Raw genomic sequence first — 18014 nt, forward strand, 5'->3', positions numbered from 1 at the left:
CCATAAACAAAATTCTGATGCTGACACAGAGGATGGAGTGATAGTACCAGAGATCCACTGTCCCTATCAGACAATAATCTTACTTTGTTCAGACACATCACCTTTGAATGACCTTGATTTTCAGACACCTGATTTATTTTAATATAAACTAGCAAATATTTCAATTTCCTCTAGATTAAAACAAACATAGTTCACAAGTACACAAGAGGTTTCACTTTATGCTTATTAATCTATGCTGATCTTGGATTAGCATACCAACAGCATATGAATGTTGAGGGGATAGTTCACCCAAAAATACAATTCTCTCTTATTTTACTCACCCTCATGCTGTCCCAGATGCATTTTACTTTCTTTCTACATAAACACGAATTAAGATTGTAAGGAAAGTAATCCATCTCTGCGAGTCCTAAAGACACTTTAAAAACCACACACAGTGAGCGTGACGGTAATCCATGCGACCTCAGTGGATGAATCAATGCCTTCTGAAGTCAAACAATAGGCTAGATAAGAAAAATACTAATAATATGACTGTTTTAACTATTAAAAATCACTTCTGACCAACTATCTTACGTACATGGGTTACAATCCACTTGTATTATGGACTCACAGAGATGGATTATTTCCTTAAAAATCTTTGTCTATGTTTATGTCAAGAAGAAAGTCATATACATCTGGGATGGCATGAAGGAGAGTAAATGATGAGAGAATGCTCATGTTTTGGGTGGACTATCCTTGCACTGCTTGTGTCCAGTCACTGCTTTGTTACTTGTACTGCAACAGGAACTGCTCAAAGAATCATTGCAACATTTAAATTCATGTATATGAATTTTTAAAACTTATTCTGTATTTGTAATTGTGCATTTTGTATAGTAATGTATATCATGAGAATACTGTGCATTACATGTATATTATGCAGTTAATGTTTTGTGGATTCTGGTCTTTCCAGTCGCAACATAATTGCATCCAAGACCTTCACTTTGATACTTGTGTATATGCTTTAGTGACAATAAAGAATGTAAATTTATTTGAATTCATATTTTCAATTACATTCATTTAACTGGTTGTATAAGTCACAATTGAAATGGTTGATGATTGTTAAAATATATTTACAATTTTAAATGTTAGAAGATAGTGTTAATTAAATTAAATAACTAAATACAATTATCAATAAAAAAAATGGCAACAAGAGCATTCTTTGTGTGACATTTGTAATGAAATGCCCTTTGAGGTCTGTATCTGACAGCAGGCCACGACTGTAATTTTCATATTGTTTAAATTCCTCTTATTTAAGTGATCATTAATTTTGATGGTGTAAACGTATATCATGCTTACAATGGCTGCGTTCGAAACCGCATACTCAATGAGTAGGTACTTCATTTCAATAAGTACTTACTTAACGAGCGCTAAAAGAGTAGGTACTTTATAGCCAGATCTCGTTGAGTATGAATGAGAACCGGACATCTGCCATGTTGACGTTATCATGTGACCTACGACGCGTTATCACAAGCGCAACAACTTAAAAGATTTGAACGACACGTTTAATTAATCTGTCTGTAAATATCATGATATTGATTAAACTTGCTCCTTTTGTGGACTTTTTGAAGAAACTGCTGCCCATTTATTTTGTGAGTACATTTAGGGTTGATTTAAGTTCTTATACCCTACTAATGTGACCCACCGTTTTATCCTTAACGATATTTATTTTTATTACGAAATCCCAAAATTGTCATCTCTTAAATGTTGTTAATTTCTTTATTTTATATCCAAATATTTTCATCCATAAGCAAAAGTGGCTTACTGCTTTATGTTTTCCTCTTTTTCTTGTTAAATTTAACTCTCGTTTCATCCCTCAGGCCTATAAATAACAGAAAATGCATTTTTTAAATGTATTATATAATTAATTATTTAAGAAAATATATATTTAGATATTCAACCTTATAGGTTTTTTCCTGTGTATAAAATCTCATGTTTGCAAACCCATGAATGATATATATATATATATACATATATATAGGCCTATAGATAGATAGATATATATACACATATACCTCATAACATCAGTAACTCGACAGCCCTACCTAGAACGGTTTTCCTCAGCGTTTGTAATGTCTGCACAAAGGGCAGCTGTGCGAAGATTGGAGAAAACTGTTGATTTTATACTCGAAAAATTTAAGTATCATTATTAAAAATTAATATTACCCCAGAACGAATTGCATTGCTATCCCACCCCAAAACATACAATAATAACAACGATAAATGCTGACCAATTAATTATATTACTTTTTACTGAAAATGATATAATTCAATAAAACAAACAAAATGTAATGTATGTCATTTGAAATAGCTATGCATGAATACACTCTAGATGTGTATATAGCGAACATACCTACATTTTCATTCAAACAATAAATAAAGCATGAATTAATTGTATTTTATTTACTGACAACAATGAGAAATATTAATAAATTAGTTAAAGAATGAATCAAAGTCACCATCACACAATAAACAAATGCATATACAAGTCAACACATGAAACAAAGCTTTATTCAAACTACAATCATGTATGTAGACTACAGGCGCTGAACCCCACATCCTTCTGCCATCTCAACACAGCGGTTCCCATTCTTCAGCTTTATTCTGATGACTCAGCTGACCGCCAGAGGTGAGCCGTTCCCTCGTGCCGGAGGTTGTTGCGTGATGTGTTGTGCTTCACAATCTGAGGCAATAAGGGCAGGTGGAGTGATGGAGGGTCTCATGAGGGCAGGTGGAGTGATGGAGGGTCTCATCCATGGCACCATCTCCAGGATTCAGCTCTGGGCTCCTCATCCTCAGTACTCACACCAGTCTGCTGACATTTCAGATGCTGCAAAAATGCACAAACATAACACAAAAGCAGTCATTATTTTTAGAAGACAAAAATGCTTTTTTTCCACAAATGCCGCCATCATCTTTCCTTGCAGGTCCTGCTCCACCACAACAGCTGTGCAGCAAATGCACAGAAATCAAGAATCAGAAAAGTGCTGTAGTAGCTCAGTTTGAAATTACAATAATTTAAATAAACTACAACTTAATATTTAAATAGTTGTTGTTATTCATTTCTGTAATGTCACAAAGCCTTTGATGGCAGCATTCAGCTTCATGAGACTCACATACCTCTGTGATTTATGAGCTCAACACTACATTTACATGTTGAGGTTGTTTTAACTTTTTATCCTACATAAATGTTCCTTAATTTATCAACAGTACTAATGGACAAATAAAATAGATAACTTATGTTTAGTTACTTTATAGATTGGTTCTACATAATAGCACACATCACTCAGATGCCTATTTCATGTCTATTAGACGTAGTAATCTGCAATTCTTATAGAAGAGTTTCTTGCCAGATATTAAATAGACATTTAGTAATTGTATTTAAGATGTATACGGTTTAAAATGTATGCAAATCCACTTTGGAGACGTATGTGTCCTTACTGGAGCTTCTCTGTTAGCTATATGTAAGCTGCTCATCCTATCCCATAATAAAATGTGATTTACAGCAAAATCACAAATATATAGCGTCTTTACACCTTCAACAATTCAACAGTTTACTGTACAGTAGTTCAACACATGCGATCATTTGATTTGTAAAACTCACATTTGAAAACAGTCTCGTCCGTCATCCTTTCCGTCACGTTCGAGTATGACCTATCCTTCTTCTTCTTTTTTATGACGTATCCTCTCGCGTGGCCTCCTGGGATAGAAGAGTATCCATCGGTTGAGCACTCAAAAATCTGTCCAGAATCAGTAAGCCATCCGGGAACTTCTCGCCTACTCTTTTATGAATATCGATGTTTCGAACGTACTGCTTCCTTCACGTACTGTTTTCGCCTACTATATAGTAGGAAAGTAGGCATATTCGAACGCACTTAAGTCCGAATCTCGCGATAATTAGTACGTCGCCCAGGTAATTCTCGCCTACTCTTTTGGATTCGTACATACTTTTTCGCTCGCCTACTCTTTTTCCCATACTAAATAGTAGGGAAGTATGCGGTTTCGAACGCAGCCATTGAATAGTGTGATGGCCATGGTTGCCAACCTTGATTACCTGGTTTAAGTTTGACTTTCTTGACGGCTGAATATATCACACACGTTTGCTAGTATTCTCTTTAAATTGTAACAGCTGAACCTAATCAGAGCCTAACATGCAAAAGAATCATCAGGAATAAACAAATATTCTCCGAAAACATCGGACACTACAATATTTTAAGTATACAGTACTTTAATTACACCTGAATAGACTGAATAGATCTCTTGTGCTCCTAAAAGCTTCTGCCAACTAAGTAGTAGCAGCAGGTAAATACAGATAAAATTAAAAAACAAACATAACTTAATATCACTAAAATGAAATAGAAAGCTGCGATTACAGACGCTCACATAAACACACCACTGACGTCTTCACTTCCAGGTCACGAAGCTGTCAATCAAAAGCTCAGTAACCAATGAGAACACACTGCTACTAGCCCCGCCCCCACGAGAGAAATGTGTCAGAACGGCGAACGAAAACTCAGGGAGCGTAAACGAAAACTTCAGAAGCGTAAATGAAAACTCTGGAAGCGCATTTGTAAGTTCAGATCAGTGATTGAAATATGAGAAATAGTTAGCAAAACATGCAGTGTATTAAAAACTAAGGCAAAAAATTTGCCTGCGATTTATTCTTTTTCAGTTTCAGAGATAATTTATTTAGTTTCAATTTATATTTTCATTAGTTTCTTGAAAAGTTACATTCATTTTTATTGGCACAATAATAATTCCATAGAAGAAGACGAATTGGGAGAACAAAACGGAACTTTTACCGGGAAGCATTTCTACTTTAAAAGCACGTGATTGGTCTTCTTAGATAGTCTTGATTAGACTAAAGCAACAAGAGTAGACTATTACAAAACAAACTGCAAAATGCTGTTTTTTAATCTATGTTTTTAATGCATATAGTGGCGCCATCTAGCGGCATATTTGGGTCACAATTATTTTGTAAATTTATCTAAAAGCCTATGAAAAAATCCGTTTTTGTGGAGGAAGCCAGAGTGATGGTTACTTCCGGGTTTATTAAAAGTGCATCTCGTTCAACATTAAGATTATCTATGTTTGTTAATTTGCAGTATTTTTTCACGAACGCATGAAAAAAGGAAGACATTTAAAAAGAGAGCCACCAAGTAAATAAACTGAGGCTGCGCTACATTTAAATTGAGAGCCACGAAGTAAATAAAGTGAGACCGCGCTACCATCTAAGGTTCTATACCATACGATTGTGGTTTAGCGTCGAGCTGCGATGGCCGAGTGGTTAAGGCGTTGGACTTGAAATCCAATGGGGTCTCCCCGCGCAGGTTCGAACCCTGCTCGCAGCGGAAATTGCCTTTCTTGTTTCCAATGGATCTGCACATCTATTAACCCTTTTGTGTATATTCATTTAAAATACACAATTAATGCACGACAAAAGACAATTTAAAATGCCCATATTCTTTAACAATGCTGTGGAAAAATAATTTCCAGAATGGCATTTGGGTTTTTTTAGGGAAAGCCATGATCTCCTCTGAAAGCCTCAACTTTTCAGTGGCTGGCCGATTTAGTGAACTGCAAGATGTGTAAGATCCGTTGATCTTAATTAATCTTGCCAGGAGAGGGCGTATTAGTGCAAAACTAGACACAATTGCTGCTTTCTTAATGGCCACTTATTACATGACTGCTAGTCTTTTTATGATAATCTTGTATTGTGAGAACAAATGCAGAATAGATCTATCAAAATTCATAATCCGTTTAATTTAATACACCCTTCAGTATTCGCAATCCTTCTCTATGCAATCTTCTATCCTATTATTCATTTAGAACAAGATGTATAATTGAGTTTGCTGGGTTGCAGCAGGCATAAAAAATGTAAAGACAGCTAACAGATTAAAAAGCAAGAAATTGTAATATAGGTCTATTGCATTATTTTTAAAATCACTTTCACTTACAAGGCTTTATCAGGCAGCCATATCTCATATTTCATATTCCAGCAGACATAAGGCCCAGAGGGTCTCTAGAGAATGAGATTTTTTAAAAATATTGCTTTCAGCCACTCCTTCCTTCCCCCTCCTCTCTTCAACTCTTAGCGTGTGAAGTTGTGTGCTGAAGTGAGAGGGAGTGACACAGCAGGTGCGAGAAGAGAGCCCCAAACTGTCACATAAAGGGTGAGAAAGAGGGTGGGGAATGAAATCATTTCAGAGAGAGAGAGAGAGAGAGATGCACACGAGAGAGTGAGGAAACAAAAAGAGTGATTGTGAGATACTGAAACACAAGCACAGAGGGACGATACAAGAGAGAGAGTGTGGAGGGAGAAGAAGACGAATTGGAGTCAGGCGAATAAAGAGGGACCATGCTGAGGAGGAAGAGGAGCGTATCCTTCGGTGGATTTGGATGGTACGTTGCTCATGTGGAACAGCATCAGCTGTCAGCTGTGTGGAAATGTCTGCCAGATGCCCTGTGTGTGAGAGGGTCGGTGATGTGCTCACTGGTGTTTATTTATGGTCGTCAGCATGCTTGCATGGGCTGTTTTTAATCTGCATTCATTTGCACTCTCACATGATGGATTTATAAGCTGAATGTGCTGTAATTTACAGTCACAATATTGATTTGTAATAGTTCTATGTGACATTACAAATCTAAGTAGATATAAGGAGTGTCGTAATAGTTGATAGTAATAGCTGCATGTATGCAGATGTATCAGAGGGCATTGCCCATTGTTCAAATTCTCATTCAAGTGTTGGTTTTCTTCACTGTTCACTCGTACAGACTTTTCAAAAGTTGCAATAGAGACTGAATAGTCTGAAATTTCACCTCTATTCCATGTAAACTTTTTTTTTTTTTTTTTTTTTTTGTTCATACAATGGAAGTCAATGGGGTTCAAGTTTTGGACCCCATTGACTTCCATTGTATGGACAAAAATAAAAATACATGGACCAGCTGTGCTTCTATCTATATGCAACTCTGATTGAGATGCTGAATATTTTCCATAATGCTAAATCATTTATAAGCATTCATGTATTAGAGTGGATTGTTTCTCACTGTTGTCCTGATTGAAAGCTATTCACATTTCCTTTCTGGTTTCCCTCTTGAAACCTTGATCTCACACATGTTGGGTAAGTGTGGGGTAGTTTGAGTGTGAGTTTGTGATTTTGTTTTGTAGGTGGATGTTTATCATTACAGGCTATTGCGCATGCTTTCTTTGTTTGTGTGTGTATGAATGTCACCATATAGGGAAACGGTGAATATGAAGGCAGTGGTTATGTGGGGTCAGAGCAAGTGAATGCTTTATTTATGATGCTATGCTTCAGCTCTCTTGTTTTATTTTCTCTCTTGCTCCTCTATATGACTTCATCTCTATCTGAAGTTTCCTTTCAAGGCTATTTTGAAGGCCTTTTTTGTGGTTTGATATGTTCACTACAGTGTGATAACATACAAAAGGATTTAGGATTGGGTCTACATCTAGATTTAAACATAGCTTTATGTTGATCGTTAGGTTTTGGCTTAGCCTTAGGCTGAGGCTTATGTGTTCAGCTTTGCATTAGGCTGAGGACTGGGTTTGTTTACCCTTAGCGTTAGGCTGAGGGTTAGGATTAGCCTTAGAGTTGAGCCGAGAGTTAGGCTTAGACTTTGTGTTAGGCTGAAGGTTAGCTTCATTAAGCATAGAGTTAGTTTCATCATAAAATTAGGCCGAAGGTTAGATTTCGGCTTAGTGTTAGGCTGAGAATGAGACAATCCCATGGTTTCACAGACTAGGCTTAAGCCTACTCTTACGGAACAAAAATATATGGGAATATACTGCAAATTGCTAAATATAATGCGATATATTACACAATACATTTCTATATATGGGAAACTAGTGCTTATATTTTTCAATATACTGCAATATATGCTTTGACCATGTATGGCTATATATTAATGAATATACATTTTTTATAAATTAATACAAAAATAGCATTACATGTAATATTCACAAAGTTTTATCCTTTATTGTGCACATATATTGCACATACATGTTCCCATATAAATGTGAATGTATGTTCACACACACACACACATTCAAGGAATGAGTAATAACAGATTTCTAGTTCCTGTTTTCTGGTATGTCTTTGTTTTTGGGGTCACCATTGTGCTGAAGAGTAGAGACTGTGATTCGGTTGATGATTGGCCGAAGACTGATAAGACTATAATTACCATATTTTAAAAGTAATGACTGTGCACTCCTCAGCACAATGATATTCTCTTGGCTAAATACTTAAGTACATGCAGGTGTGCTTGTGCTATTGACAACTAGCTTGAAAATATGAAACATTTATAATGTAGATAATTAAAAAATATAAGAAATATATTACATTATATATTTCTCTATATATTTGTGATTATGTTGCATGAGTACATATATCTGCAATATATTACACATGCAGTACCATATCTGATCACATATACATCGATATATTATGAAGTGTATTACTGTATATAAAATGCTGTACTAATGGACTAGTGTTGCAAACACATGAGAACTTAATATGTGTCAGCTTTTTGCTGTGGGAAATTTTGTTGCATGTGCGCACACACACACACATGTCCACACCCTTCCTCTCTCACAATTACCCACATCTCCACCACACCCAGTCACCAGCCACACGTTTAATAGTGACACCTCAACAGTAACCTCTCACGGTCACGCACACACACATAAATCTTAAGAGATGCTGACTCCCTACTGAGTAAACCGTGTACGAGATACACTTAGGCTACACTACATTTAATCTGATTTTTACACATTTAAGCTCTGAATGTTCCCTCACTGTAGTGGACAGTGAGATGATGGATTTCTGCTCTGCTTCACGGCACCAGTAAGACACCATGCTCATGCAGCTGTGTGTTTTCCATCTGTTACACACTCATTGACATTCATTTATTATAACCTATCTGAGTCTGACGCTCCAAGGCGTGCACTTCATCGGTTGGAAATGTCTCTTTTTTTCTTTATAGCATTGACATTTGAACCACATAATGAGGGTCTGTTGGCTACCATAGTCTCAATTTGCTTGTATTGGGACACTTTGGACATTTAAGTTCTCCCTAAAAATGTATGAATGTCTTTGCAAAATGGCATACCAAGTGGCAAACAAATTGTTTCACTAAATCATCTCACTGAATGGGATGTTTCATTCCCTGTCATTGTGTGTTTTAGGGAATCAGTCTGATATAATAAAGAAAATAAGACACAATAACTGCAGTTACTTGCAGTAATGGGAGTTGACAGCAGCGCCCTCACAGACTGGTGCACACAACCGATCACATGGTTAGAAATGTCAAAGATAGCCTCTATCAACACAATAAAATAGTAATTTCAACTCTCTCAACTAACTAATTTTGAAATCAAGGTTACAGTGAGACTCTTACAATGGAAGTAAATGGGGTTAGCATTTAAGAGCAGAAACCTAAGTCACTTAAATTAATTGTTCTGTTAAAACTTGTGTAAAACTTGTAGCATTTTTACAATAATTTCAGGGTTTACAATGTTAGATTGTAATGGCAAGGAAATTGTAAAACTGGATTGTTACACAGAAAGGTTAGTAAGTGATTTCTTCACACTAAAATCACCTTAACACACATATTGTTAATGTCGTGTTGAAACAGTGAGTATTTAAATATTTATGGATTGGCCGTTATAAATGCATCACTGTAAATATAACTGCATGCTTTTTTTACTTAAAATTTACTTGTGAAAAAGAACTTGTGTTAAAGGCACAGTTCACCCAAAAATCAGTTGTGGTAAACAGAGGTTCAACCATGTTCGCTTGATTATGCGAGAACCAATGAGTTTCATTCTCGTGTTACGCAGCACGTTTGAGCTTCAGCAAGAACCAATGAGGTTTGTACTTGCGCATCAAACAGGTTTGATTGAGCTTCTATTTATGTTGACTGATCAATGTTCAAATGTGAATAAAAGCCTAAATTAAATCTGTATATCAAATAAAGCGATCAAGTCTCTTCAGAAAATGTGGACTAAGCTGATTGATTCATATGAGTTAGTGGTGAGTAACTAATAATGACATAATTTTAAACCTGATATATTCTGATATATATTAGATAATGGATGTCTTTGTGAATCAGAAAATGCTTCAAAGAAAAAAAAAAAGAAAAAAAAGTCTAATATAATACTATAACTTCACCCTAATGCTACAAGGAAAAGGTGTGTGTGACACACAAATGTGTGAAATATCAAAAACAAGCTGGATAAAAATAAACGGTCACACCCTTCCACACAGTCTGAGTCAACCCTGTTATGTTTTGATGTGGTATTGTGGGCTGTCAGTGCTGGTGGGTGACCTTTCCTGCATGTCAACATTAATTGGGCATTAAGCTCACCTAGCTGTGTCAAGAAATAAAAACACACAGGGATGATACATTACAGAAATTTGACACCTCTTTTTTGACCCCTTTTGTTTCTTCTATCCTGCCAGGTCAGCTGACGGGTTTAGCTGAGCAAATTACAGCCATCAACATTTGTTCCTTGATACTAAATTGCTTTCTTGTGTTTTCTCTTCAAATGCAGGGTTGACAAGTCTACCATTACCGCCCTTCGAACTCGGTGAGTACTGTCTGTACCGCCGACCCCCTCTGTCTCTTCTCCATCTCCCACAAAACCTGACAGCCCTTTGTCCTCCTATCTGTTTCATGAAAAGAGGTAAATGAGAGACCTGAAGTGAACTTTAGGCAGTGCTGTGTGTATAGGTTTGCGTGACCAAATGGTTAGTTCCTGTGCGAAAAACAGTATCTGTTTGTGGCTTTTTACCCTTTTGTCTTTCAGCAGACATAAACTATGCATATTTTGGCCTCTTTTATGATTTAGATCAACCTTTTTTTGTTTCACAAAGTGGCCCATTTATTTACGGGAATGTCTCTCCTTGCAATGTTTTCCAATATCTCAACAAAACTCTTATGCAAATGTGTATGTTAAACACTTTATCATGTGAACCACCATTCATGGATTATAATGTATTAGTTCTCAGTTCTTTTCAAGTTGAAGTCCAAAAGTAATCACTTGGGGTTCAGTGAGGAAATCAGATGTTAATTATTGACCAATTCAGTTTGGTTGATTAATTAAAAAAATCTGGACTATGAAAAAAACACACACAATCAAATAAACTTTTCAAATAAATAAAATATTTAATTAAAAATATCTCTTATTAGTTTTATTGAAGAACACAGTTTATTCCAAAAGTTTCAAGATTGTGGTTAACTATTGATCAATTCAGATTGTATCAAATCATAGCACAATTTCATATTTCAAGATGCATCACAATCATAAAGAATCATAAGTAGTTGTTTTACGCCATTACTTTTAACCCTTTCGAGCGGTTGCGGGTTCATTTTAACCTGTTTTTCCCTTTAACACAGATTTACTTAAATTTAAATCAACTTTTCATCCTGAAATTCTTGACATCCTCCATAGGCCTCCATAAAATACTTTCAGTCTTATCATGTCTCTCATATACACTCATGTTTTGTCATGTAGGGTCAATTTGCCCCAGTAACACCAGGATCTTCACTAGTAACAGCATGGAAGGGTTAATCTGTCCTGTCTTGCCATATTTTAAAATTTGTCCTCCACTTGCTTACCATCCATCCGCTCATTTACAGGGTTTGGCATATTATTCATGGGTGTACGCAGTGCACGCACAATACAACTCTAGTATTATCATCCTCACACACACACATACATACACACACAAACAAACAAACAAACAGAGCTTTAAGATCCTGAAAGGCCCTGATGAAGTGGTTTTGCTAAGTGTTCAGAGCATCAGAGTGAAAAGAAGCTTTGCTCTTTTTGAGAGTAACCCTGAATAAGGTCGTGACTGCAGATCACAAACATGGAAATTATCCAGTTCTGCCTGATATCGGCCTTCACAGGGCCAATTCATGGTTTGCTTTGAGGTGAATTGATGAAAGGCGAGGGTCATTAATATTTCCATTGTATTTGTAAGTGTTTGAAGGATGTTGTGGACCACGGATCTATTTTTAGATATTCCACTGGCAAGGAGAAAACTAGGGTCCTTTAATGTCTGTTAACCATCTAGTATTATATAATTTATCTGAATTAGCAAACCCTAAAGGACTAATTTTTTTAAACATAATGAAGAATGACACAAATTACTGCAAGTTCATTGTTGTAATTTTAGTATTTTCTACCACAGTCTATGTTGCAAAGGCCAGAATGGAAGGGAAAAGTTAACAAATCTGAATATTTCAGTTTGATTCTTTCCTTTGTGAATTTATTAGTAATTACTGGTCAATCAACATGGTGTTTCTTGTGAAACTGGTTGACTGCAGAGGTCGTTTAGAAAGCTAGTTAAAGGTAGGGTAGGCAATTTCGGAGCGGCTAGCAATAGCAAGCTAGCATTGAAAGCATGAGATCCCACCCTCCCTTCAGAGTGCTCTCCAAAACAGAGTCTTTGCAGAGTCTGCAAAGCGTCACAAGACTGCGTTAATTTACCTCATGTCTCAAAGCACATAACATTACAATAATAATGAATGTAAACAAATTACAGAGCTCTTACTTGTACCACCTGACTGCTGCAGATTAATTTAGGCGTTGATAGTGCTGACATAGAATAAATCTGATTCTGAGGACGTGAAAAGCTCTGGGTAGAACGTCACGGGTGTCTGTATCTTTATTACGGTTACGATATGGTGTGAACGCAGCATAAACTCGCTGTTTTGGTTCAGGAAGAACCAAAAGGTGGCTGCTGTTCTTTTATGGCGCTCGGTGACTGTCTGTCTACAACTCTCGACTTGTGATGTCTGCACGTGGAGATATGGAAATACATATGTTGACAGGCAGGTAGGACATCGTATCATTGCATTCGGACCATATTCAATGATTGGACAGAGATTTTTTGGTCCTGAGACCTCCACAGAAGATAAATGTATTTTTTTATATATATTTAGACCATTGCTATTATTGATTGCTATCAGGATGAGAATACAGTTTCATCCAGTATAACAAAAATAATTTATAAAAAAAAAAAGCCTTCCCTAGCTTTAAGAGGCCTTGTGGAAAACCATGAGTATCCTATGCAAAAGACCACCACTGAAAATATTGGATGGAGGTTTGTTATGTGCTGGTATTTTTAGAAATGCTGACTAACTTTGAAAGCCACAATCTAATGTGATGGATCATGCTAGCAACCAGATGGAGAGGTAACAGGTGGGATCTCCACATCTAACCAATCACCCAATGTTCAGTTCTGCTTGGAAGGGTGTGGACGAGCATTTGTCTGTGCATACACACATATGTTTCATGCATCAAGACTTGGCAGGATGGGGAGGTTTGCGCCTACGCAATGCAGACCACATGTGTTAGCTTGTTTGCAAGTGTCATTTAAGCATGATAAGCTAACAAGAGAACCAGTATGTATTTCTTCGTCATGAAAAAAACAAAATTTGCATGCTCTGAGGCGTTAATTAATATATTTTATGTACAATGTGATATCAGGAAATCATTTACAAGCTGTTCGCTACATTTGCTCTGATTTGGAACATGCATGGCAACATGTGAAGGTCACACATGGTGTCAAGATCATTTGCTTTTACCACCTTAAGCACGTCTTCAAGGGATGATCTGTGTATTTTTGAACCTCTGTGTTGACGTGCCTGTCAGACACATTATTGTTCTGATGGCATGCATTTGAGAATACAATTTTTAGTAAAGCAGATTTGTTTGATATTTTAATTTTAATTAATAATAATAATAATAATTTGCTATTATGAAAAAAAAATTATATAAAAATACAAAAAGCAAAAGGAAAAAGGACATATTTGGGAACTGTGTAAAAAGAAAAAAGTCATAAAAAATCATAATAGATAAATAATATATATAATTAAACAATATAATTTAAAAATAATAATAATTTGTATTGCTGTTTTTTTTTCTTTTTTATAAATGTTTTATTATTTAAAACTGATAAACCTGTTTTCCCCAAAGTATTTTCTTTTTTCTTTTTCTTTCTATTAATTATGCATATATAATGCACCATAAAGATATGCTATTCATAATGCCCTTTAATACACACTCTGCAATACTAAGATGTTTATTTATTTTTTTCAGTGTTGAAATGCTTTCTCCTTTCCTATTTTTGAACCTCCGTGTTGACATGCCTGTCAGTCAAGTTATATTAATACAGACACACATAAGTGAGTTTGACACATGAAGTAAGTCTTAAGAGCGCTTGACGTGCATGTCAGACATGTCAGATCTGCTCTCTGATAGGAGGTTTTGGTGTCACAATGCGTGTTATTGTATCTGTGTGTCTTGATGTTAGTTTTGCTCAAAATGTATTGACACGAGTCACATATTAAATATTAAAGTATGTTAAATATTCAACCTTTGATGCCATATTATTTATTCAGAGGCTCACGTCAGTTTGTGTAATGTGTGTTACATCAGTCTATTCATTTCCTTCTTCCCCAAACCTGCTGACATATCTGTGTGTGTGTGTGTGTGTGGCGCATAATCAAAATGAGTGAACAAAGCAGACAGGGATACTAGGGTGTCTGGGAGGATTTCAACCCCCCCTTCCCTACCTCCATCTCACTCTCTTTCTCTTTCTCTCTCCCTCTCTCTCTCTCATGAGAAAGTGTAGTGCTTTGTACTTGTGGAGCATCTAAGAGCGCGGTTGTGCAATCTGTAGTGAGTGTGTTCTTCTCGTTCTGTCTATTATTTCAACTGTTGGTAAGAACTGGAGACTCATTAACTTCACGTTACCTTCAAAATGCCTCGGAGACTCTGGTGAGTTCAGTTCTCTTTTGACTGTAATTTAGAATATTTGTGTTTGTGATGTATTTTGATGCATGTTGCAAAATTGCATACAATTAAGTGTTTCTGTATGGTGTTTCTTGTTAGTTAGCAACATAAAATGTATTTTATGGCTAGATGAATATAATGCATAAAACTCTGGCGATTTTAAAATACATGCAGAGCGCTGTAGGTGATGTTTATATTGTGTGGCTTCGCTTTGGTTGCACGAGAGGAGGTTGGGAAGTATTCTATGCAAGTCATTTTCGAAGGATTATGGAAGTATTACATAAGCTGACCGCACATCCTAACAGTTTCAGTAAGTGGCTCAGTGCTGCTGGTGTTTCTTTGGGTGTCATTCATCTCAGTTTCCAGTGATGAAAGTATAATCCGTTACTCACTGTAAAGCTTGTCACACGCTATGCTCTGCAAATCCAAACTGGGAACAACTTCCTCACTCTAGCCATGAGGAAGAGATAATGTAGCATGTTTTGTTTTTTGTTTTGTTTTTCGATTTAGCATGATGTAAAATGTTGCTCATGATAACCACTTATTCTGATGGTATGCATTTGAGAAGACAATTTTTAGTAAAGCAGTTTTTTTGTGTGCTATTTTTATATATTAATCATATAATATGACAATAAAATATAAAATATAAAAAAAATAGTGATAAGGAAAGGAAAAAGGGATTTTGGGGACAACACTGGAAAAAGAAAACACAAAATAATAATAAAAATAATAATTGATAAAAATATTAATAATAATTAAACAGTATAAATAAAATAATTATAATAATTATTATTATATCATTTGTTTTGTCTTTCCAGTGTTGTCCCCAAAATATTTTCTTTTTTCTTTTTTTCATGTGAAAATATGTATATGTAGTTCATTATAAAGGTAGGTGTAGTGTCACAAATGGTTGCAGTCTTTAATGGTATCCCCGGGTAATATAAACTCAAGGCTGGCAAGAAAACACAATCGTAGTATAGACGAGACCAGACAAAGCTCAAATGAAACACAAGGACATAAATACATAGATCAAACAAGGTGATTAAGGACAAATAGCTGAACAGAATGACGAAATCAAATTAGTAACTATGGTGACAAACAACACAGAACCGTGACAGTACGCCCCCTACCGAATAGGCGTGACCTCGCACTGACAAGTGGAGGACGGGAATTCAGGAGGGCTGACGACTGATAAAACCAAGGTGGTGTAGATGGTGGGAGAAGCCCGGAGCAGGGGAAGCCAGGTGTAATCCCAGAATCCAGCCAGGATGGAAACCCATGGCATCGAAGGAGCGAGGAGCCATGGCAGGGATTCCTTTGACATGGCCATGGCGATGATCAATGGCAACAGAGCCGATTGTGGTCCTAGGCACAGACGGAGAGCCAATGTTCCAGAACGACACCGGAGGCCACGGCGAAGCATTGACCCCCCCCCCAGGGTGGAACCGGGGTACCAGAGGGCTGAGGTGGAACCGGAGCGACTGAGGGCTGAGGCGAGGCTGGAGGTAGGGTAGAACCAGACAGAGCCATAGAGAGTCGGAGCCCAGCAGACGCTTCGTAGGTTCGTGCTGTAGGCATAGTGATGTCTGACCGAGGCGGAGTCGGTAGGCAAAGGGATCACGGTGGAGCCGTAAGCTCGATGGTCTCTGGTGGAGCTGAAGGAGGGAGGAGCGAAGGCGAAGGTGTCAGGGCGATGGGCCGAGTTGGAGTGACGGGATCAGTGGTCGAAGGCGGAGTTGCTGGCTCACGGAAGGCCCGAGGTGGATTCATGCCACTTTGGATGAGGAAGAACAGAGGGGCTGATGGGAGACAGCGGAGACTGGGTAGAAGGACTGGTTGAGGTATGGAGAGGAGGCTGAGCGGGTTCCGTAGATATGGATATGAAGAATCTGATTCGTGTGGGATCAGAGGGGGGCAGAGAATCATCCTCTCCAAAATCAAAACAGTAGTTCATTGAGTCCAACTACAACTCACTCACAGTGGTGGGAGTGTGGACGGGGCTCATATCCATTCCACAAAAACTCCCACAGCGATGGACGATGTGGCTGGCTCACACACCTGATCAGACGTGCACTCTGTCTCAGTCACACCTCGCGCTGGCTCTCCATCTGAGGATAAACAGACAGAACAGCTGAACAGAGTGACAAAATCAAAGTAACTATGGTGACAAACTAAGGCGGAAAAACGGCAAACAAAGTTCGAACAACACAGAACCGTGACACCATTCATACACACTGTAGTTGAATAAAATAAATGATAATACTAAAATAAAGTGTTTAATTTATTGTAATGATTTTAATTTTCCCAGTAGCAAAACTCTGCTGTTGGTTATTGCTGCTGCTGTTATTGCTGCTGCTGCTGCAGAGCAAGTACGGGACTTACTACTGCGAATACATACACAACATGCTGCTGTGAGCAAGTAAGACATGCTACTGCTGTACAATATAGCGTACATGAATTAGCCGTAGCAGATCTATACAGGTGGAGCTGGGGAAGGTGGAGGGTTTCTGAAAGTACGCTGCACTGCTACAGCAAATGCTGACCAAGTATTTAAAGGTTGAGCAGCGAGCTCATTGGCTACTGATACAGGAGGAACCAATCAGCTGTGCCCTAGAGAATGATGTGATTGCAAGCAGATTGAGTTAAGGACCAATTAGCCTGTGCCATTTAGAGTTTCATGACAGCATTTGTATTTCATGATTACACCTTTAAAACGTATCATGCGTTAGCCTATACAAATTTAAAAGGCATACATTTTGATTTTGATCTTGATTGCACATTTTAATACATTAAACTAAACTAACTTGTACTTTCTAAAGATATAACTATAGGTATAGGTAAATATGATGCTGTAATGTGAATGCAGTGATTACAGGAACTAAATGATTATCAGGGCCAGGGTATTTTAGTATTTTAAAATGCATTATATATACAGGCTTCATATAAAAGTGATACTTTCACTTTCTTTGTATTTTAGTCTGCTCTCTTTAAGTGCTTTCACTAAGCTTCTGGTATTCAAGCAGAGTTCATCCTCACTTTTAGTGCACTTGACACTTTGTATTTATCCTTTGACTGCTGGTCCTCAGTAGACAGAGCCTCTTCCACATCACTGCTCATTCCTCCACTTCCTCTCTCTATCCCTCCATCTCCTACAGGA

At 37.2% G+C, this 18014-nt stretch overlaps 1 protein-coding gene and 1 long non-coding RNA gene across 8 annotated transcripts in view; one reads left to right on the forward strand and one right to left on the reverse strand.

Annotated features, from left to right (window-relative positions):
• Nucleotides 1–2417: 2417 nt before the first annotated feature.
• LOC311097312 lies at nt 2418–4453 on the reverse strand. Of its 2 annotated transcripts, XR_014609235.1 has the most exons (3): nt 4417–4453; nt 3638–3733; nt 2418–2863 (listed from the first exon to the last, which is right to left on the reverse strand). It is a non-coding gene; the product is annotated as an uncharacterized lncRNA (long non-coding RNA). The 2 variants fall into 2 exon arrangements; XR_014609236.1 differs by lacking the exon at nt 4417–4453 and having other exon boundaries at nt 3638–4409.
• A 1798-nt stretch (nt 4454–6251) lies between these two features.
• Nucleotides 6252–18014, forward strand: part of rap1gap2b (RAP1 GTPase activating protein 2b) — a 38079-nt gene continuing 26316 nt past the window's right edge. For 2 of the 6 annotated variants that reach the window (XM_084137423.1, XM_084137424.1), the window contains exons 1-2: nt 6252–6435; nt 10604–10639. In XM_084137423.1, coding sequence (XP_083993549.1) covers nt 6392–6435; nt 10604–10639 — 80 coding nt within the window. In that variant the 5' untranslated portion in view covers nt 6252–6391. Of the gene's footprint in view, nt 6436–10603; nt 10736–14690; nt 14843–18014 lie in introns of those variants that run through there. The other 4 variants (XM_084137425.1, XM_084137426.1, XM_084137427.1 and 1 more) reach the window with 3 other exon arrangements.

This window comes from Abramis brama, assembly GCF_963993115.1.
Source record: "Abramis brama genome assembly, chromosome: 15".
Classification (NCBI taxonomy): domain Eukaryota; kingdom Metazoa; phylum Chordata; class Actinopteri; order Cypriniformes; family Leuciscidae; genus Abramis; species Abramis brama.